General features: G+C 43.1%; 2 protein-coding genes across 5 annotated transcripts; both read right to left on the reverse strand.

Annotated features, from left to right (window-relative positions):
- Positions 1-1,400: 1,400 nt before the first annotated feature.
- Positions 1,401-5,688, reverse strand: LOC125309402 (probable E3 ubiquitin-protein ligase TRIML2). 2 transcript variants are annotated; one of them, XM_048266315.1, is made up of 8 exons: positions 5,002-5,688; positions 4,746-4,847; positions 4,330-4,572; positions 3,496-3,521; positions 3,207-3,340; positions 2,311-2,932; positions 2,168-2,241; positions 1,401-2,035 (listed from the first exon to the last, which is right to left on the reverse strand). In XM_048266315.1, the coding sequence occupies exons 1-8, from the start codon at positions 5,230-5,232 to the stop codon at positions 2,019-2,021; spliced, it is 1,449 nt and encodes a 482-aa protein (XP_048122272.1). In that variant the 5' UTR covers positions 5,233-5,688; the 3' UTR covers positions 1,401-2,018. The 2 variants fall into 2 exon arrangements, with proteins under 2 accessions (XP_048122272.1, XP_048122271.1); XM_048266314.1 differs by having other exon boundaries at positions 1,401-2,241.
- Positions 5,689-5,816: 128 nt separating this feature from the next.
- si:ch73-173p19.1 lies at positions 5,817-21,193 on the reverse strand. Of its 3 annotated transcripts, none has more exons than XM_048266311.1 (17): positions 20,987-21,193; positions 19,514-19,620; positions 19,170-19,309; positions 18,176-18,333; positions 15,731-15,886; positions 14,864-15,371; positions 13,531-13,632; positions 12,922-13,012; positions 11,815-12,032; positions 10,535-10,777; positions 10,109-10,207; positions 9,797-9,990; positions 9,207-9,381; positions 8,785-8,941; positions 8,352-8,505; positions 8,123-8,234; positions 5,817-8,031 (listed from the first exon to the last, which is right to left on the reverse strand). In XM_048266311.1, the coding sequence occupies exons 1-17, from the start codon at positions 20,999-21,001 to the stop codon at positions 7,844-7,846; spliced, it is 2,817 nt and encodes a 938-aa protein (XP_048122268.1). In that variant the 5' UTR covers positions 21,002-21,193; the 3' UTR covers positions 5,817-7,843. The 3 variants fall into 3 exon arrangements, with proteins under 3 accessions (XP_048122268.1, XP_048122270.1, XP_048122269.1); XM_048266313.1 differs by lacking the exon at positions 20,987-21,193 and adding an exon at positions 20,877-20,960; XM_048266312.1 differs by lacking the exon at positions 20,987-21,193 and adding an exon at positions 20,308-20,812.
- Positions 21,194-21,571: the final 378 nt, after the last annotated feature.

Consider the following 21,571-nt stretch of genomic DNA (forward strand, 5'->3'; position numbering starts at 1 on the left):
TGTGGCCCATCTGTAAACAATTCTGGGTCTTAAATTTAAGTTGTATGTTTGCCTTTCCCGTGCTATTGCTCTGTATGCATTTCCATGTTTGCACTGCACGGCTATACCAAAAAATATTTGACTGTGGCGCGCAATTTTACGCACGGGGTGCACCTTGAAACAGTGTTTACCCAAATCCAACCCTTCCCATAACGTGTAAGGTAAATTGTGCTTGCTAGAATGATTCGTTTCTTTTAACTGGTCGGCCAGCCAGCCACGGTCATATGACCTATATTTCGAAAGAAAATTGACTGTGAACCACAAGTGTGAAATCATGTGTGTAAGCCTATATAAAATGGAGAGTAACGTCACCAGTCGAAATAGCGGTACCCCCCGAAGCTCACGGTATAATTCGAACACTGGCTCAAGCCCTCAACAACAATATACAGTTGCTAAGCTGTCTTCTCATCTGTGGAATGTTGTTAGCCATCAGTGTCAGAGCAGAAATCCCCTATCTTTAATTAAGGAGCTTCCTCATGTGTTGGAAACTGACGAGCTGTCTTCAAATGAAAATATACATGACTTCTGCATTGTCAATCATTCTGTCTAAAATAAGCACATCTTTTGAATGAATCTGTAGTCATAGACACATTTATCAATTGTTTTTGGCTATAAAGATGTTTATCATTTAATGTACTGTTTGAGCAGTATTATTCATAATTTTAATATATAATTTATATCTCTGATCTTCTCTGACAAAAGTGAAAAATGCACCGACCCCACATCCTAAAGGCCGGTATTTGTCCATCTTTGTAATTGAGCTTTTTCTTAGGGTCAGGATAAAGGTCATGGAATATATTGTGACAAAATTATAAAACACTATAACATAGTAAAACAAAAACAGTAAACCTTATTACATTTCTTCTGGAAAACAGGTCATGTAATTACCGTAATTTCCCAACTATTAGCCGCGGCTTATACATTGATTTTGCAATATTTCTTCAGCTAAGAGGTTAATACAGGGGGGCAGTTCATATGGTATTAATATGGTTTTGTTTTTTTAATTTGCATAAAACACTGTCCTGCAGCTTATACACAATGTGGCTTATACACAGGAAATTACTGTATCAGATACACAAATGTACTACTATCATGTGCCCTTGTCTAATTGTGTGCTGTATAATGTGTTGTGTATGTTCAGAAGTGCAATAAATGTACCTATTACTGGGAAATACTTTGACTAGTGCCAATGTTAGTGAAGAGGAACTTCTTCATTCTTCAAATGCATTTATGATTTTCATAACACCATTGTGCCACCATAATCAAATTAACCTGTAGAGGAGGTTAGTTGTTGGTTGGCTTTTCCGTGTTAATCAGTTGCTCTGAAGCAAATTTGAAAAAAGACTAAATTCAAGGCAGAGTAGGCACAATTATTTAGTTTACTTAATTTATATGGACAGCTCAAAGTGCTTTACAGAGACATATATACTATATACATATAGGCTACTTAAATTGGAAATTAATCATTTAAAAGTTAAAAAGACTAAGTTTGTTCTCCGGTAGTCAGAAGATAAAAACTGCAGGACTCAGGTGAGGGTGGGCCCTGGAGGATCACTGGTGAGGGTGGGCCCTGGAGGATCATTGGTGAGGGTGGGCCCTGGAGGATCATTGGTGAGGGTGGGCCCTGCAGGACTCAGGTGAGGGTGGGCCCTGGAGGATCACTGGTGAGGGTGGGCCCTGGAGGATCATTGGTGAGGGTGGGCCCTGGAGGATCACTGGTGAGGGTGGGCCCTGGAGGACTCAGGTGAGGGTGGGCCCTGGAGGATCACTGGTGAGGGTGGGCCCTGGAGGACTCAGGTGAGGGTGGGCCCTGGAGGACTCAGGTGAGGGTGGGCCCTGGAGGATCATTGGTGAGGGTGGGCCCTGCAGGACTCAGGTGAGGGTGGGCCCTGGAGGATCACTGGTGAGGGTGGGCCCTGGAGGATCACTGGTGAGGGTGGGCCCTGGAGGATCATTGGTGAGGGTGGGCCCTGCAGGACTCAGGTGAGGGTGGGCCCTGGAGGACTCAGGTGAGGGTGGGCCCTGGAGGATCACTGGTGAGGGTGGGCCCTGGAGGACTCAGGTGAGGGTGGGCCCTGGAGGATCATTGGTGAGGGTGGGCCCTGCAGGACTCAGGTGAGGGTGGGCCCTGGAGGATCACTGGTGGCATTTGCTGAGCCCACACTGGATTCAGTTACACCGGTACTTGCCCTACTTTCGGGCCTGTCCTCCTCACCCCTCTGGTTTGGCGATTCCACACTGGAGTCAACCATATCTGCTGGACTTTCGGGCCTGTCCTCCTCACCCCTCTGGTTTGGCGATTCCACACTGGAGTCAACCATATCTGCTGGACTTTCAGGCCTGTCCTCCTCACAAAGGTCACACAGGACCAGAAAGGATGACTCGTCTCCCTCGGGGGTGATGTTGAACGCAGGCCGCATCTTCGTGCCACGGCGGAACACAAAGTTGTGCATCACAGTATCAGTGGCAACGTTGTAGAACGTCAGGCGCTCCTTATCATAGTCAAGGAACAAGCCGATGAAGGAGAGATCCTGCTCTCTCACTGGGGTGGAAACATCGTTTTGCAGCGCTGACAGCATGCCTGCATCCGACTCCAGCATCCAGGACAGCTTCTTGTGTCCCAGTGGGGACGTCCCAGCCTGCCTGCCTTCCTCTTCCTCCTCTCCCTCCACACCCACCGCCCAGCTCCGACACCCTCGCACGTCCACCTCCCAGTAGTGCTGACCAGCTGTGAAAGACTGTTCAGCCAGGACATGCAATAGGGGATCCGGAAGTTGGTTTGGTTGACTTTTACTCCGCAGATCCTTGGCAAAGACAGTCACCTGTCTATTATTCTCAGATACTCTCAGCTTTTCATGTGCTGTAGCTTTGTCAAATGTGATGAAGTCAGCAACTGCTCAAAAAGAGATGGTGATTAACTTGTCAGCAGGATATCAGTTTTATGTTTATGTTTTATGTTTATTAGTTGTATATGATGATAGAGTTGTTAGAGATAGAGATATTCCATGAAAGGTTGCTTTATATAGGCTAGAAAGTATTTCAGTTCATTATAGAGTAGGTAGCAAGTTCACTTAAGTGGTTTTATTTATTAATAGTTCCCACCACAAGGCAATAGGCTACATAAACAAATAACCCCATATATTTATTATAGATTTAATTATGCTTACATTCCCATGGGTATTGGAGACAAGCCTTGCTCTTCTTCACAATTGCATCGACAGACTTCTCCAATGATTTCAGTCTGAGATCATCGTACTTAGGCTCCTCCCAGTCAACAAAACTCTTTCCAATGATTTCAATTCTAAAATTAATCAATGCACAGATATTAGTCACAGTAGTGACAACAATATTCTGATTTGACTTCAAAAACCTGATAACTGCCACAGATAATAGACATTTACTCAATGTAAGTCAATGCTTTCCCCAAGTCTAAATTACATATTAAGTTGTGCTGACCTTTTTTCCTGTTCCATGCATTCTTTCTATGAAGAGAAAAAATGCATTAGGAGAAGAATTGTTGAAGGACTAAAATTGACCATTACCCTTTTTATGTTCCAGCAGGTACATAATATGTATGTGTATGTATATATATAATTAAGTAACACTTTATTTTAGGTAACACATGTTATATATAGGTAATATGTGTAAGTATTAGTGCCTAAGAACTGTCATTACACATTTATTAGGTCCTTATTCAGCCATTTCTTATTCTTACTGAATAGGTGATTTATTCTTGGTAAATCCTTAATAAACAACTAGTTAGTCTTGATCTAAGGTTATTGATATATAGTATGGATCAAAATAGAAACTTTATAGCCGTCTAATACATTGGCATAACTATTGTCAATATAAGTCACATATTCAGACAGTGTATTAAGAGTCTATAAACTCCTAAAAATATATATAGGCTAGAATACCAGTAACCTATACATCAAAATCAACTAGTTGCTTATTAAGGATTTACCAAGAATAAACAAACAATTAAGAATAAAAAATGTTCAATTAAGACCTAATAAATGTGCATGATTCTTGATACATACCTTGTTGAGCACTAATACATACACATATTATGGTTAACGTGTGTTCCCTAAACTAAAGTGTTTCCGAAAATTATTATGAAGGTAGCTAAATGTATTTAGTAGTAGACAATATTGATACTAACTGATTAAAAAATAAAACACAAGCGCGCACACAGTGGGCCACCAAATAAATTAGGGTCCTGAGTAACAAAACTTTTACTTTTGCTGACTTAACACCTGAGTGGTAGTAACAATTGACATTTAGGCCTACCAGCACAGCAGAACACAGCACACTGTTCGGGTCCTGTCCTATCTGGATCCGAAACTGTTCCAGTTTCTCATGGATGTCTGCTATCTCATTCTCTCCATATTGCTTGATCTCACGGAGTTGTGCCTTCGTGTGGTCCTTCTGTGCGTTTAAGAGTTTGAAGACCTGCCTTCTGTTTGCCTCCAGAAGGTCTTTCAGGTCCTTGAACTGAGCTTCTATGTTCTCTTTGGATTTATTAAAGTTGTCCTATATGAAGAGAAACGAGAGGCTGAATAGAATTCACTAGCTGACAAGGGTAGAATCATTTGAATAATGTTGCTATTCAGGTGTCATCCCATACACAACATTGTAAAAATACATTTCAATATATTTTTTCAGTGTGGCTCATTTTCAGCTCATATCCAGACAATATTTCTTACCTCTATAAGTTTAAGTCTGTGGTTGATTGATGCTTGTGTAGCAAAATTGCCTTGCTTTCTGATATTCTTTGTCAGTTCTTTGCTGTTCTTCATAAGTTCGTCCTAAAAAAAAAATCAACAAAATAATAATTGCACTTGCTAAAATGAAATACAATCCATAATGTCTGCTTAGCGATATGTCAATGTAATTACTTTGAGCAACACTATTTTATGTTATTTTCCTGTTTGTTTCGAAGCTGAGAAAAGTTGATCTCACCATTTCTTTCTTGCATGCGTCTGGAAGACGTGATAACTCATGGTTGCGGTGTTCGCCACTGGACAAGCAGCTGTCGCACAGTGGCTTTCCACACTGTTGGCAGAAGACAATCAATTGCCGTTGATGAGTATTACAGGGAGTGCTGGCTCTCCCAGATGCAACAGAGGAGTGCCTCCTAGATGTGACAGAGGAGTGCCCCCCAGATGTGACAGAGGAGCGCCTTGAAGACATTTCAGTGTTGATCCTCCTAGAAGCACGAGAACAAGTGACACTGAATGACAGCACGAAGGCAATTTATCTTTCTTGAAGGAATGTAAGACAACCAGTAACTTGCCCTCTGCATTAGCAATGCAAAATGTCACAGGCTCTTCCTGGAAAGTAGGCGTGGCTACTTTCTTGAACTACCTTAAGCCCTGTTTTCAAGAAGGGATTTTTTTTTTAATGATGCTATACAAATATATTTGTGTGGATTACAGACCCCTGTACTACAAGGCTTGTTTATTACCATCCTCTATAGCATTCATTCATTTTCCAACATAACTTACACTACTTTTTTCTTTTTTAAGAACACAAATGATCCAGCCCTCACTTAAGGAAACAATGACTCTGGACAACTTCTGTGGGACCTACAAGCTTCCAGTGAAAGGCGTGTATGCAAAGATTAAGATCCTCTTCAGAACACCGTCTCTCTTTTTAAAATGCAAACATTTTTGAATATATTATTGTGATATCATTCTGAAGCAATTCAGTGCCAAAGTGAGTCACTACTGTGTTGGTGATTGCATGCCACGAAGGGAAAAAATGAATCCGAGTGAAACCTCTATTAATGCATTTAATTCAACTCTGATTTACAGGTTACAAAATGCTCTGAGAGCATTCCAGTTTGCAGTCTTGGAAAAAAAAAAAACACACGTTAACAAATTGCAACCCTTGCGACATGGTAGTGAAGTATTAAGTTAACAGTATATCAAACAAATGAGCCGGAATCCAAATGCTTATTACCCTTTGAACTAAGTAAGTGTGCTAAAACAGTGATTCTTTTTTATCCCTGTCCACATATGCCTTCCAGGTTATCACTGGGTAGGGTGGACAGTGACTGATTTAATTATTTTATTTCCAAGATTAGGTGTAATGGTAGTCAACAGGTGAGATGTTTAAACAGTGCCAGAGTAAAGAGTGACCGGTCGTTAACAGAACATGAAATAAAAGACAGGTGACATTTTGTGAGGTCAGTCCTCACGGCTTATATTATGGCACTGGTCTGTTACTTAGCAGCTTCCAGACCTACAGATTTCATGCTGTGTAGCCTATATCTTTGCACAGATTACATGAAAAAAAGGTGACGTTCACGCACGTTTGTTGTTGCTTGTGGATAATGACAAAGCACATCTTGGTTTAAAAAGAATTCAAACAGGAAATCACAGAAAAAGCAGGTAATCGCGAGTACAGTAAAGGTTCAACAGCACAACAGGAACTTATAACATTAATCAGGGCATCCTCACTTAAAAAATTCCCCAGACCAAAGGGTTGGCTATGATGAATGATGGACAACATTCCTTAAACATGACCAATGCCTGCTGAAACTCTCTATGCTGCAATGCATCTGGTAGTTATGGGTAACATTGTGCACAATGAATCACAGGAAAAAGCAAGCTTGTGAGGAAAACGGTATTGGTATATCTTGGGGTAAACTATATAAAAACTGGACAAATAGGGCAAAGCCTAAAAACCCAGTGACCAAGAAAACATTTCAGGGTTGTGTGATTCTCTGGACTAGTTTAAAAAGAGGAACTGCGTTTGAGACGAACTGACTATACTTGCTGAAGAATACGGTTGCCATTATAAGCTTCTCAGACAGCACATAGTCTGTGGGGATATAGGTGGTGAACAACAGACGTGCATTTGTTGTGCATGAATTTACATATATTTGCACATATAGTTCAGGCATTACAGAGTGAACGGACAGAGTGAATGTTCTTACAGGGCATGTTTGTCTCTGGAGTATTTCCAGCATGCATATTAGTCTCCTCTGGTTCAGAGGTTTACAGGTGTGAGGCCTAATGATATGGGACTAAATGACCCCTTATCAGTGACAAATAGCCTAAAGTGAATCCTGAGCACAGTATTTGCTCTAGTCAGAAAGCACATTCATGCAAAATTAGTTGATTTCCACACAAACCAACCATATGTTTGCTTAAACACACCAATTACAGTTTCCTCTCTAAAAACGGATACAAATTTGATTGTAATATTTAAACAGTGCCAACAAAAGGAACATTTCTTTGGCTTCTATCCTGGGCAGCGTTTCTTAAGAGAACAGTCAAACAAAACAAAAAAAAGCAGGGAGAACACTGAGATACTGGGCCAAAACAGTTTCAAAACATTTAGCTGTGGTCATCACAAATAGTAAGGTGCAGCTACACAGGACTGACGTTGCTCTCAAACTAGAAGGTACGACTACTTGGCAGCAGAGTAGACAAACCCCTATTCCTCACTGGATTTCTAGACATCCAGTCAAAAGCCATCATGGCCAACAGGGAAAATACACACTATAAATACCACATTACTAAGCTGTTTTCCTATGGGAAGGAGGCTGTGTGTGTGTGTGTGTGTGTGTGTCTCATCAACTTCCAGTGGTGGGAACCAGTCAAACAACTCCAGACGAATCCAACACAGTCTGATCCCTGAAGGCCTGTCACCATCAGCCTGCTCATGTCTACCCAAGCCTCGGGCCCCATTACCATGCGGGGGCCCATACACTCAAGCCGCCTCAGCTCTGAGTGGCTGAGATCGGACAGGTTTCGCTTAGGCAGGGCGGAGAGAGTGCTGGGGCCTCGGCACCTCAGTTAATGGTCCCGTCGCCGTCGTCATCATCAGACACCTGGTCCATAGGGATGACGCGCGTGTGGCTGGCACGGACGCTGGTCAGCAGCGGGCAGGAGGAGATGAGGTTGGCCACGCCCACCAAGGTGACCCCTGAGCTGTCCAGGTTGATCTGGCTGAGCTGGGTCTGACGCAGGGACTTCAGCCCTGCGGGACGAAGGGGGAGAAGTTTAGGGGCTGGACTGGGCTGTTGTACTGATGCCCACCTGGCCTGTGAGACTGCCGGTCGAGTGCTCACCATGGTCTGTGATGCGCGTTCTGCTGAGGTTGAGCTTCACCAGCTCTGAGCAGTGGATCAGGCCTCTCCTTACCACCGTGTCTCCCACTTGAGTACTGGCAAGGCCCAGGACCTGCAACAGACACATCAGTGAATACAGCAATATTGATTATTAGAATATGGTGAGAGAGTGGTCAGACATTTGGATTTGACATTTGGATTGGAATCTGGGGGTCGGGGGGGGCTGTACCTGCAGATGTGGTAGGCGTGTGATGAGGGCGGCCACGCCTCGGCTGGTGACGGCACAGCGGTCCAGACACAGCTCCAGCAGCTCCTGCAGGCTGGCCAGAGACGGCAGCCCTGCATCAGTCACCTGCGTATTGCACAGCGACAGCTTCTTCAGCCTGAGGACACAAACAAGGACATGGCAGAGGAGAGATTCACTTTAGCCCAACGGTGGTCACTAGCTTGTGTGTGTGTGTTTTTTTGTGTCTGTGTATGTGTTTGTGTACATGCCTGAGAGAGAGGAAGAGACAGAGAGAGATAAACGGGAAACACCTGATTTGCTGATGCCCTGTACAAATGTGTGTGTGTGTGTGTGTGTATATATATATATATAAATATATAAGTGTGTGTGTATGTGCATCAGGGGGTGTATGCGTTCTGACAGTGTGTCACCAGACCTGGTCATGGCAGCCAGCTGTGTGACCCCTTGGTCAGTGACGTGGGTGTAGTCAGTCAGGTCCAGCTCTGACAGCATGGCGAGCCGTGAGAGGAAGACCAGCCCGCTGTCCGTCACAGAGTGTCTGCCCGGCAGAGTCAGCTGAGTTAGCCTGAGACCTACATGTACACATAGAGGGCAGGTTGACAGAAAGAAAGAAAGGACACAAGGACACACACACACACACACACACACGTGTATCCTTCAGAAACAGAGTATCCTTAAGTTATGCTATGTTTATTACAGAGAAACACACAAACACAACAGTCAGAAGGCCAAATGTCATCTCAAAGCAACTGACACAGCCTCAAACGGAATGGGTACTTGTACCAATTTATGGTGTCGTAAAACACTCACACAGACAGACACATACTGTACACACACCTGAGATGAGCTCCAGTGTGCGGTTACCATCGGTGATGGGGATGCCAGCCAGACTGAGGGCAGACAGGGTGGAATGGGTTGCCAGGTGCTGCAGAGAATCCTCCCTCACGCCTGTGCCGTCTAAGTGGAGCGTCTGCAGACAGCGCAGCTCAGCCAGGGCCGACACATCTGCTACCTGAGAAACACAGCACAGCTGAGCTGCTGACCTGCATTTTAGCGTCCCGATGAAGGGTGCCCTCAAAGCGGCCACACTAGGAAATATGACATGTTCGGCGCAAACATATCTGGACTGTATAAAGCACATGGAGAGATGACGGCTTTAACGAAGTTTCATCACAAGGAATAACTAGGAATGGGACAGCACCTTGTGTGTTTTTTTCATATGAATGGATACATACAGTTGTGTTCACATAAATAGCTTGCGTTGCATAGAGTCAAGTCAACCGAGTGCATGGGGTTTCCGAAGTAAAACAGGAACTGTGTAATGTAGTTTGCTCATTCTGGCCAGATACACCTGTTCATAAGTTCCAGAAAAACAATGGTTTGTATGTGCAAATGTGTGATCACGTCTGTCTGAAGTGTGTGTTAACCTTGGTGTGCTTGATGCTGAGCAGACGCAGCTGAGGCGTGCAGGAGGGCATCTCGGCGAGCGTTGCCTCGGTAATGGCTGTCTGGTTCAGACTGAGCTGGACGAGGGAGGACGGGGCCGAGCGCAGGTACAGCACCATGCCGCAATCGCTTACTTTGGTCTGATCCAGCGCCAGGAATGACAGACACTTCAGACCTGTCCACAAACAACACAGTAGGTACGAACAGGAGAGTTAAGAGTATTGACTTTGATAGAATAACCATTAGCATTATGGCTGCATTCTTAGCTGTGAACCGTAGCCTAACCACAGTACCTGTGATATGTTGCAGGCAGCAGTCAGTCAACTTGGTGCAGGAAGACAAGTTAAGGTGCTGGAGTTTCAACAAGCTGGATAGGACCGAGAGCCCAGAGTCTAGGGCAGACACACACACACACACACACACACACACTGAGCTGAGCACCACTGAAACCTGTTTTAAAACTGGCTACAACTATAGTCTACACAAGCTATGCAGATGCTGTGCTAGACGCAACGCTCAGGCAGATGATTTAGAGCCCTTTCATAATCGACACAAACTATACAGACTATGCACCCTTATCTGAAACATTGACACAGCATTTGCACTTGTGTTCCGTTCGCTTCCGCATAGCATGTGTTGACCCTTAGACACAACCCCAATACCAATCTCTCCGACCTCAGTCAGAGGACCTGTCCCTCCGACCGGACCCCCCGGCTTGCCTGTGATGAGTGGGGAGTTGACCAGGCTGAGGTGCTTGAGGGCGGTGAAGGCTCGCAGCTGCCTCAGCAGCTCGTTGGTGGAGTACGAGTAGCTGTTGAGCACGAGCTTCTGCAGCGGGCAGCCGAAGAAGAGTTCGAGAGTGCGCGGCCGCAACAGCCTCTCGCGGGCCATGTGGCCCAGCAGCAGCTCAGCCAGCTCCGGGGTCAGGCCGGCCAGACTGCTGCTGTACTGCATACTGGGAGCTGAGGGGAGTGGAAGGGGCATATGTGAGAGAGAGAGAGAGAGAGAGAGAGAGAGAGAGAGAGAGAGAGAGAGAGAGAGAGAGAGAGAGAGAGAAGAGAGAGAGAGAGAGAGAGGGAGAAATTAATATTAGCTTTCTATGCACCAAAAGAAATTGTGTTCTGCAGGAAGAGACATTTTTTATAGTTATATTTTTATATAGTTATTTTATTTGAGATTCCCATGCAATTGAAAAACAATAACTGAATAATAATGAGACACCACCAGCACACAACAGACCCAGCCTGTGTTCAAAAGACTAGCCCTTTGACTAACCTTTCCTGGTTTTGATAGGACATGAGACTTCTGCTGTGATGAATTGCTTCCATTACTGCTATCTATCTATCTATCTATCTATCTATCTATCTATCTATCTATCTATCTTCATAGACTCAATACTCAATACTTTTTACTTTACTTATTACTCACATAGTTGTGAATAACTCACAAAGTAAACAAAAGAGCAGATATTATGCTTCATAAAGAAATTATGCAGAAAATAACCTAAAGTTAAAAAGAAATCAACTTCCCATTAATAATGAGTTCGGATGGAAAGAATGAAGGAAGTTTGTTATGAGATTATGACCCAGATAACTGATAAGCCAAATATAAATAGGTCACAATTAAGTAGACTAAATACTCAATACTTTGAATCACTCACAAAGTTGTTAATAACTCACAAAGTAAACAAAAGAGCAGATCTTATGCTTCATAACGAAATTATGCAGGAAATAACCTAAAGTTAAAAAGAAATCAACTTCCCATTAATATTGAGTTTGGATGAAGGAAGTTGGTTATGTGATTATGACTCAGATAACTGATGAGGCAAATATAAAAAGGTCACAATTAAGTAGACTAAATTAGAGAGAAGGGAACAGACAGAAGTCAACAAACAGGCTGTTTTCCCTTTCATGCGCCACGCATAATTAAGGATTGGCATCGGGCAGGGAGTGCCCTAATCTTATTCAGACTGCAGAGACATTTTTTTGGACACGCTCACCGGTCATGAGCGTGACAGTTGCACGTGTAGCCATGACACAGAGGGATGGCACTGAGGGCGTCCTAAAGGCCTTCTTCGGGGGGGAGGGGTGCCCCTGGGGTGCCAGCGGGTCCTCCTGGTGCGCTGCCCTCTCAAGGCGCTGCACTGCCGCCTGCCCTGCGGCACCTGGCAACACCTGGGGCTCCTCTGGGTCTGCAGGATCATCAGCTTCAGCTTCCCTAAACACACACAGATGTATTCGCAAGTACGAATACATTTTAGGATCACTGTCAGTTTCAATCTGGATTTTATCCAAATAAGTACCCTGAAGCTGGGTAATGCTACAGTATACTGAGTATATCTCCTTTTCTTGGCATTAATCCAAATAGGCAAGTGAACTACCAGTAAAAAAACAACAACATTGCAGTGTTGGAGCCCTGCAGTCAGGGGAGGAGAACATATGAAGGGTTCAGATGCAAAAGCCTCTAAATGCCACCTATGTCAAAAATGAGATAAAGATGGTGAGGGGATGCTCTCCACACATAGTATACACTAATCAAATAATTTAACTTCTAAACACACTAAATACCACTCTCTTCCTGATCTGAAATATCGATTTATAGGCAAAAACCTATAGGAGCCTGAATTTAAATGCTCATTTAAAAGAAAAGTGGTCAGACGGATTTAGAGGGTTTTGCATCTGAACTCTTCATATGTAGTTCTTCAATGTAGTTCTTCTACCTTTTCAAACATTTTCAAACTCATTTTGATGACACCCTGACTACGGAGAATAGAGTCTCTTACACTGCTGATGTGCGACCCAAATGCCTGGGATTGCACTATGAAATATTGTTGTCTTTTTTGATGATTTGGGTACCCCTTAATGGTAAATGGGACATTGAAAATTGAAAAGGGGAAAATCCTACAATGCATTACTTTAAAGCAAGAAAAACAACAGGGTTGTGGTATAAGGAAGTTCAAACCAACAACACACACCCTCATGTGACACACCCTCATGTGTACTAACAAACCTGCATAATGAATATAAAAAACCCCCACATATTTCTGAACTTGTATTTCCAGCTTAAGACATATTTTTGTGCAGCAATTGCAAGAATTAGTGCTCACCTGAGGCGATTTCCGTGATCAGGCCATCGATGTCGTGGCTCCAGGGGCCCTCTGCCACGGTTCTCAGGGAAGAAGGGCAACCGTGGGAGACCTGCAGTTGCCAGGAAGGAGAGGACCTGTTACATTCTATAATAGTCTCAATTCCAACCTGACAGTAAAGTTCAACCAACCCCTATACACACAAAACAAACACACACACACACACACACACACACACGTAATATAACACATGCCTTTTAGTAACATTCTGCTTTCCTCCTCTCTGCACCCTGTAAAAAGCTCCTTCACACAGATAACTCCAACACGTAAGCCGTAAGGGCGTGAGGATAGACACTCTGTGGATAGAAGTGGACTCTGGATCAGGGTAAAACTAGGACAACCCCGGCCATTCACCTCTTTCTCAACCTCTACCTTTTCTGCCCCCTCTTCCTCAGCGGCATTCTACCAGGTCGCTTCATAATGTAGTGACCACACATGCCAGGAGATTTTGAAACATGAGGTCATGTGCCTCTGGGTTGAGCCTTCCTCTGCGCTACCTAAAAGCAGTTGTCTAGTGGCCCCATGTCAATGAAATATTCCCAGGACAGCACAACTGGATGAGCAGTTTACCGTTGAGCAGGTATTGGGGGTCAGGCTCCTCCTCTGGACGCTCCTCATCCTCAGAGCTTCCGGCGCCCTCGACGTCACCTGGCACCAACTTGTGGCCTCGACCTAAAAGATAAAAAGGTGATCCATCATTAGAGCCTCCTCGCACTGGTCCGATTTGAGTGTGTTAAAGTATGGGTCATTCCGTGTCAAATCAGACAGAATGCAGGAAAATGGTTGCTGCACCGTCTCAGTTTGTCTACATGATGTTAAGTCCCAAACCATAGACCTGTAAAATATTTTTGTTCCATTCCAACGTATCCGCACATTTTTTCACCTTGATTTTCCATACATTTTACACTCTCAAAAATGTCTCATCATGGAGGCCATGTTTGGACATTAATATCTTAAAAAGCTTTATTCCAAGCCTGCCCAGAGTCTGTAGGATGAGAGACAAACATGATTTCAGTATGACTTGGCCATTACAAGTCTGTACTGCAGGCCCTAGATTTGGGACAAAATGCAAAACTGTTGGGGGTATATAATAAAATATTGGGGGTATTGTAAGCTCATTTTTTTTACCCAAATTGGCAATTGATCAATCAGTATTTTGTCTGCAAATACAATATTTTATTAATGTTGAGCCAATATTTGAGGTCTCCGCAACAAATACACAAAGATATTAAGGATAAAAAGAAGTGTGATTGCATGTTTTGGTCATTTTCATAGGACTAAAACGGTATGTGGGGTAGCTAGTTGTAACATGAAAATCAAAGTGGGAGTAGCTTGGTTTATAGTCATTTCATGTACAAAGTGCCAATGATGATGTCATTCATAGATCAATACACTTACTTGGTTACATTGTATACCAATGCACTTTCATTCTTGTCCCTGAGGTAAAACAATGACTTTGATTCTATTTACTTATTGTACAACATTGGCACTTTGTACATTACATGCTCATAGACTGCTATTGCCACATAGATTTTACTAGCTACCCCACATACTATTTTAATCCTCTGAAAATGACTGAAAAACACAACCTGCTCGTGTTTAATACTTAAAATGTTCAAGCCATTATATGTAGAGAGCAAGAACCTGAGGTGCGTTCAAATTCGAAAACATAGGCGAACGCACCCTGTGATCTGATTAATCTTGTGTAATTAATTATTAATAATGTGTTATCACTATTTCACAAATACCAACACTGGGCAGGTAACTGAAACATTCGCTGATCGACGTATACCTTTGGAAAAAAAATAGACCAGTCTATTTTAAACTATTTTTACGCATTGCGAATGCCCCCGGTGTAGCGTCCCTGTCAAACCTTCACTCCAGGCTACATGCGTCCTCTCACCCCAGAAGTGTGACGGGCCTGAGAGCGGCAGCCCCACACCCGGGATGCCGGCGTAGCCCAGCGCCTCCTCCCACACCTGGTGTGGCAGTAGAGGAGGAAGGCCCGGGTGCGCCTCCTGTTCCTCCTCCTCCGCAGCTGGCACCTCCCCGGGCAGAGGGGCTGGTTGGTGGTCAGGGGCAGGGATGGGGACGGGTACAGGGGCAGGGGCAGCGTGTGGCATAGGCTCCTCCTGGGGCTGCCTCGGGGCGAGTCGGGGCGCAGGGCTGGGTGGGTCGGCGGGCGTCTCCGGGGGAGTGGTCTGGATGCAGAGGGCAGCGTTGGGCGTGAGACCCAGGGAGTGCAGGGAGCAGGCGAGCTCGGCCTCGCCGAAGCGTTTACGTGGGAATCCCTGGAGCAAGGAAAAGGTGGGCAGGGAAGGGTGGCGTCCGGCAATGTGCTCCACCACGTGGCGAAGGGGGGCATCGGCTGGGAAGCGCTCCCGCATGGACTCCCCAGAAGGCAAGCGGATCTATCTCAGCACAGGACCATAAACAGAAGACAGAAGACAGAAGACAAGGACTACATTTAAACAGAGCCATTAACTGAAAGGTTGAAAAACATCATAAAGCAACAATAAGCTTGCGTGGCCATACCTACAGTATAAGTCACCAGCTGGTAGGCTACTTCATAGCTGACTAAAGAACTGCACAGCAGTCAATGAAGCAGCTATTAAAAAGACAGTCACTCCGTCCTACTTATATGGATCACATTTACATCTATAAATAACATGGATTGAACATAGCAAGGTGGACAGAACGGGAGTCCATGGCCTCTAAGAACATCTGCAGAAGAAGTCTGCATAAACCATGTCTTTGGCTTTGACCTCACCATCAGAATGCAGTGGTTATCCACGCTGGTCTGGACGCGGCCCCCCAGCTTCTGGCCCTGGACACCGGCACCGGGCGCCTCAGGGGCATCGGGCTGACTCTTCTCGTGCAGGATACGCCGGTCCTCAGCAATCCGCTTCAGCACCAACTCACGCTCCTGGAGAAAGCACACAAAGTGGTATCAATATCTTCATTATTCAAGGTGGTATCAATATCTTCATTATTCTGTGGCTTCTTATTATGAAATGAATGACTGGCAAACATTTTACACCGCCTCCATCTCTGATGTAACCGTGATGTCACAATGACTATGTTTACATGCAAACCAATAATCGACAATTGACCTTATTCAGATAGATTGATATACCACTCTACAAATAGATATAAAACTTTTATATACTTTACTCTTTTAGATTATATATTATGATAGATAGATTATGGGGTTTACATGAGTTTGATAGAATATTCCATCCATATTCCCATTAACATGTAGTCATAGCATAGATTATTACTAGCAAAAACGGATGATTCTGTAAACGTTTTTGCACCGGAAATTCAAATAGGGCGTTCTAATGCGAATAAGGTGAATACAAGCATACAACACATCTCAATAATGCAACTAAGATCAGAATACTCAGATGAAGGCAATCAGAAGCTGTTTATATGGCAGTGTCTAATTCAGAACATTATCTAAATTGGGTTGATATCGGAATATGAATGTCCATGTAAACGTCCTCATTGAGTTTTATAATGTGGTTTTGTATGTGTACACTTCACTTACAATATCTTCATATTTCAAAAGCTGTTTTGGTGTAAATTAGGCTCAACACACTGCACAACTACAATTGCCATTTTAATGCAATGTGTCATGTTTTGTAGGCTTAGCCTTTATCTAGCAACACATTTTTACAAGAGGGTAAATTCAGTTGAGTTAAAAGCTGCTTTGCAGACAATTTCAGAGAGAAAAGATATGACAGGCTGCAGTCAGTTCAGTTGGTATACAAGCTGGGTTCACTTAGCTGACGTTGACATCTTAAATCTAATAAGGTTAGTTTTGACACTGCAGTACAAGGTCCACTCTTTTAGAGAGTGCTCTGCGAAAAAGGGAATTATGGGTAGACTCAAGCTGTCGATCTGAGTCAAACCAATCAATAACTCTTCTCTGATCCTCTGAGTAGATCCCGCCCATTAAGTTCAGTTCAACTTGTTAACAAAACTGGACTCATAAAATAAAGAGGACTACTTAGCAAGTAAACATTTTTAGACCAGAAGCAGAGGCCTAATTCAGTAAAAACAACTTAAGTCTGTGATCACAAAGTAATGTAAATTTAACTGTAAATGTGTTTGCAATGCAGATACTTTAGTTTTCAGATCATATGCAGACATCCCAACTTGCAAAAAGTCATTTCAGGGAGGCATCACGAAGCCCCCCCCCCCCCAAAATAAATAAATAAATAAATATAAAAAACTTATACAATAATGTCAGTACAACAAATAAGGAAGGCCTATAGATAGAAATTGTGAAAATAAAATGTGTAGATTTTGGTAGTTTAGTCTTTTCATGTAGCCTTGGCAACTAGCCATCTAGTAGGCCTGAATAATATGCACATGAATTGACACTTGTTAAACTCACCTCAACATGTCTTTTTTTTTTTTAAACTGTCCTAAAATTGTGAGAATTGTTCTAAAACTTACTGTTTACCATGTTGTTAGTCGCTTTGGTTAAAAAAGCGTCAGCCAAATGTAATGTAATGTAATGTAATGTAATGTCTTTTGCAATCATTTAACCCGCTGTGAGCAATGCTAAAGTCACTGTTTACAAACAGTGCAGCGTGCAAGACTAGGTCCATCATTATGTTTTACTCTTATGAGACAAGGGTAGCCTACACTTTGAAATGGGTGTTACATTTTCCTTTTTTTGAGGCACTGACTCTACCATGACGCTCCTGTTTCTACTGAACTGATTAATTAAGTTCGGGAGAAAAGACATAAAAGCCCACCTACACTGAAAACTGATTGGTTGATTTAGCGAAACAGGCCAATCAGGATGCTCTCTGTCTTTGATGCGCCAGACACACACGCACCACCTGTCTCTCGCTCTCCCTCGGTAATGCGCTACACTCAGATGCACACGCGGTCTCGCATGCGCGCTCTTGATCGCTCACTCTAGATTCCGGGAGATTTTATCTAATTTGCGGGCGTCAGGGAGCCGCTATCAATATGCGGGAGACTCCCGGAACTTCCGGGAGACTTGGGATGTCTGCATATGTTTTTAATCACAAATTAAATTGAAAAGATTGAAACATTTGCAGTAATTTGCATTGCAGTATTGCAGTTACATTTGCAGTAAAATTGTTCTTCAAGCTTGCATCTTCCACATCTCCACAGTGGCTCTGGCAAGGTTAGAGTTGTACTCTACTCTATACTGACCACTGTGGTTCCTCACCTGTTTCTTCTGCTTCTTCTCTGCCCGCGCCTCCTCGGCTCCTCGCAGCCTCTGCTGCTCCTCAAAGTTGCTGCGGTCTTGCCTGATGCGCAGGTCCAGTGGCGGAGGCTCAGCGGACGAGCCCGGAGCTCGCAGGTGGCCCAGCGTCAGGGAGGCACCTGTGGAGATGTCCAGAGGGAGTACCGTCACACCGGTGTGACGGGAATGTTGGGAAATTAACATTCTAAAGAATATCTGGGTTCATTGAATTCAACATAGAATTTTAGAACCTTCAATTGTTGCGGAACTTAGAATGTTCAAAAACCTACACCTTTAAGGGTTAAGAGCAGAGTGTGGAAAAGGTTGCACTTGAGTGTTTGCCATGAGTTGTTGGTTAAGTTTGGTTATGTAAGGTTCTGGGGGATTGTGGGACTGAAACAAAGATGATCAACTCCAAATGGCTTTATGGGAAAATTATTCTATTTATCTACTCTAATTATTTCTAGGGTGTAATTAAAATCAGGTATGTAATATGACATGACAATCTGTGGCTAAAGTATTATATACAATATGACAACTAGTGTTCTCTTGCACTGTCTAATGTCAGTGTTTATTGGTGTACTATCAGAAGGAAACAGGACAAGGGCTGTAGGCATAGAAAGGTAACAAGGAAGCCACTATTTTGGAGAAAAAAATACTACTTTCTCAGTGTAGATTTCCAGTTGAAGTATTGCATTGAACAAGCAACTTCGAGCAAGAAAGCTCTTACAATGCTTGCATTTAATTAGATTCCTGGAGGGATTACAAACTTTTAGAGGATTAATTTGCTAGGCTCAGTTTTTTGTGTCCTGCAATGGAAATAAAATCTCCAGTAATTAAACAAGAACGAATAATAAAAAAAAAGACCAGCCTTTGAGAAACGCATTTTAAAAAGCCTCCAAAATAACACAAACTGATTAGGAGTAAAAATTTAAAAGTAAATCATTTAAAATGATTATCATACAAACACACCAACCTGTTCTCTCTGGACTGTCTTTTGTGGTATCCTGAAGTGAGGGGTTCTCTTTGGGTGGATTGAAAGCAGAGAAAGCTGTGCCTGTGGGCTGGCTGGGCTGTTTCACCAGTTTGTGTCTGGGACTTCCAGCTTGCAACAACCTGGAGAGAACAAGAGCCAATGCAATTACCGTGGCTACACACAACAGGCCTGGTCAATAGGTACTAGCTTGTCAAAAAAAATTAGGAGGCTGACACTTCAGGCCATACTACACCTTACAGTAACTATCTAAATATCTATAGTGAATTTGTAATTCAGCATCACATCTATTGTAAGGGCTCTAGTTTATATTAATCCCAGCTCACCATTCTGCAGCCTCTGGCACTGAAAAGTGTCCTGCTCGAACCGCTGCCTGAATCTGGTCTTCACTGAAGCCCATCTCATTAAGGGTGCGGAAAAACTCCCCGATAGTCTACAGCCGTGGACACAATGAGAAATGGAGGGCACAACTGCTTAAATGAAAACTTGGGAGGGGGAAATGGAGAGGGCTGAATAACAAATATGTTAACAAATACTTCACAGACACACAATGGAGAGGGCTGAATAAATACTTCACACAGACACACAATGCATCAACACACAGAGACAGACAGGCGTATGTGACAATCATTGTTCCTCAAGATCAACAGCAGCTTGCTACTCAAAGGTAGTGGTCAATGTTCCTCTGGCATAGAGTGGCATTAGCCTCATTTACACCAGACTGCATCTCAATTGAGATGGCAGAACAAATGCAAATTTGTCAAAAGTTTGTATGGGTATTCACAGGCTAGGGTGACATTACAGATATCTACAATTAAGGGATCAGCTAATCAACAGTGTTGACATTGATGATTAAACTCTAATTAAATGGGAGATTGCTGAAGTCCCTAACAACTGTCTATCTATTATCTTCATAACAGTGTTAGCCAGAAAGTTAGCTAGTGGTTGACTTACATGGCTGTTGGCTAATGTAAACATTAACATAAACATCACTTCACTACCTGACAGTGGCGAGCCAGACAGTTTGGTGGTCTGGTTCATTAACGTTACCATACTTTGAAAGCAATGTTTAACTCAAGTGGCTTTCTCTTGATAAGGTATACAAATGGATAAACGTTACCATAACGTTGAATGTCGTTAAAATCAGCTAACACAAACGTTAACATGTATGATCCAGCTGATGCTGAGACAACACCATCAGAGCCTCCATGAAACATTGACAGTAATTTGTTAATTAACTTTAACATGTTAACGTTAGGTAGACATTATCCAGCTGAATGGCTATAAGTTGAGAAACGTTCAGAGATACCTGCTAATGTTAGCTAGCTAGTAGCTAGTAAGAACGTCGCTAACGTTTGCTAGCTATCAAATGAGTTAGCTAAATATATAGTTTCAGTTTCAGTCATCCTAGTCACTGCAATTAAAGTGCAAATCTGGTAAATACGACAATGTGAACGTTACAGTTAGCTAACAAGACCTTACTTAACGTGTTCTATATCACTAGCTAACGTTAGCTGTTATAACCAATACAAAGTAGCATCTCAACGTTAGCTATGATAGCAGGCAGGCAGACATCGGTTAGTTAACATTAGCTAAAACGATGTTCAGACTGTTACTTGACAGACTTTGAAGTTGGATTTAGCAACAACGTTATTTCCATAACTAAGCCATTTCGATGACGTCACCTACCCCTGTTTGCAAGAAGAAATGTCATTTTAATTTGTTTTGCTAGTTAGCATAACATTACATGGATGAAAGACACATTCTAGTGGGTTTAACGTTATCTGGTTTAATCTCACCGGAGAGGAATCCATGCGTACTACACTCGGTTTCCTCTAATGTTTAAGGAGAAGGTAAATATGGCAACTTGCTGCGTTGATTGTATTATGGCTATTTGCTTACTAGCTCAAAAGCTAGTTCAAGCATCAATTTGCCTTGCCAGTCAACATTTGCAAGTTTCGTCCACTTCGCGTGACCACTGAATCCAGTAGTTATGATTGACTGTGTAGGACACGCCCCTGACACGGTACTTAAGTATCTCCTGAACTCACTGAGCTCCACTGTAATGTTACCCTACTGAAGAAAGAAATAACTGTCACTCATTCTTAAACTCAAGAAAAGAAAAGTGTAAATGCAGACTACACTATTCATCATCTATTTGACTGCAAGCACAGCCAAACCAAAATACAGTAGCCTAGGTATGAACCTACAAGCTTTTAGGCCTACAGTCTGGCTGTGCATAGTCAACAAAGATACCTCAGCGCTAGCAAGCTTTTATCAGTTACAACTTGACTGTTTATTTATTTATTTATTTATCTATTTATTTTGCAATGTTTTGTATTTTACTCACTAGACTCCAGAAACTGGCTGCAGCAGAGCGGTCC

This window comes from Alosa alosa, chromosome 16, assembly GCF_017589495.1.
Source record: "Alosa alosa isolate M-15738 ecotype Scorff River chromosome 16, AALO_Geno_1.1, whole genome shotgun sequence".
NCBI classification, from domain to species: domain Eukaryota; kingdom Metazoa; phylum Chordata; class Actinopteri; order Clupeiformes; family Clupeidae; genus Alosa; species Alosa alosa.

Bases quoted from the DNA above. Each gene is read 5' to 3' on its own strand.
- si:ch73-173p19.1 (XM_048266311.1), bottom strand. The intron at 18,334-19,169 runs GTTGGTGTGTTT...ACATCTCCACAG, and splicing joins AGACAGTCCAGAGAGAACAG to GTGCCTCCCTGACGCTGGGC. The intron at 8,235-8,351 runs GTACAGCCCCCC...TGTCTGTTGCAG, and splicing joins CACGCCTACCACATCTGCAG to GTCCTGGGCCTTGCCAGTAC.
- LOC125309402 (XM_048266315.1), bottom strand. From the start codon at position 5,232: ATGTCTTCAAGGCGCTCCTCTGTCACATCTGGGGGGCACTCCTCTGTC. The intron at 3,522-4,329 runs GTAGGCCTAAAT...TTCTCTTCATAG, and splicing joins TGCTGTGTTCTGCTGTGCTG to AAAGAATGCATGGAACAGGA. The intron at 2,933-3,206 runs GTAAGCATAATT...CTTTTTGAGCAG, and splicing joins TCTCCAATACCCATGGGAAT to TTGCTGACTTCATCACATTT.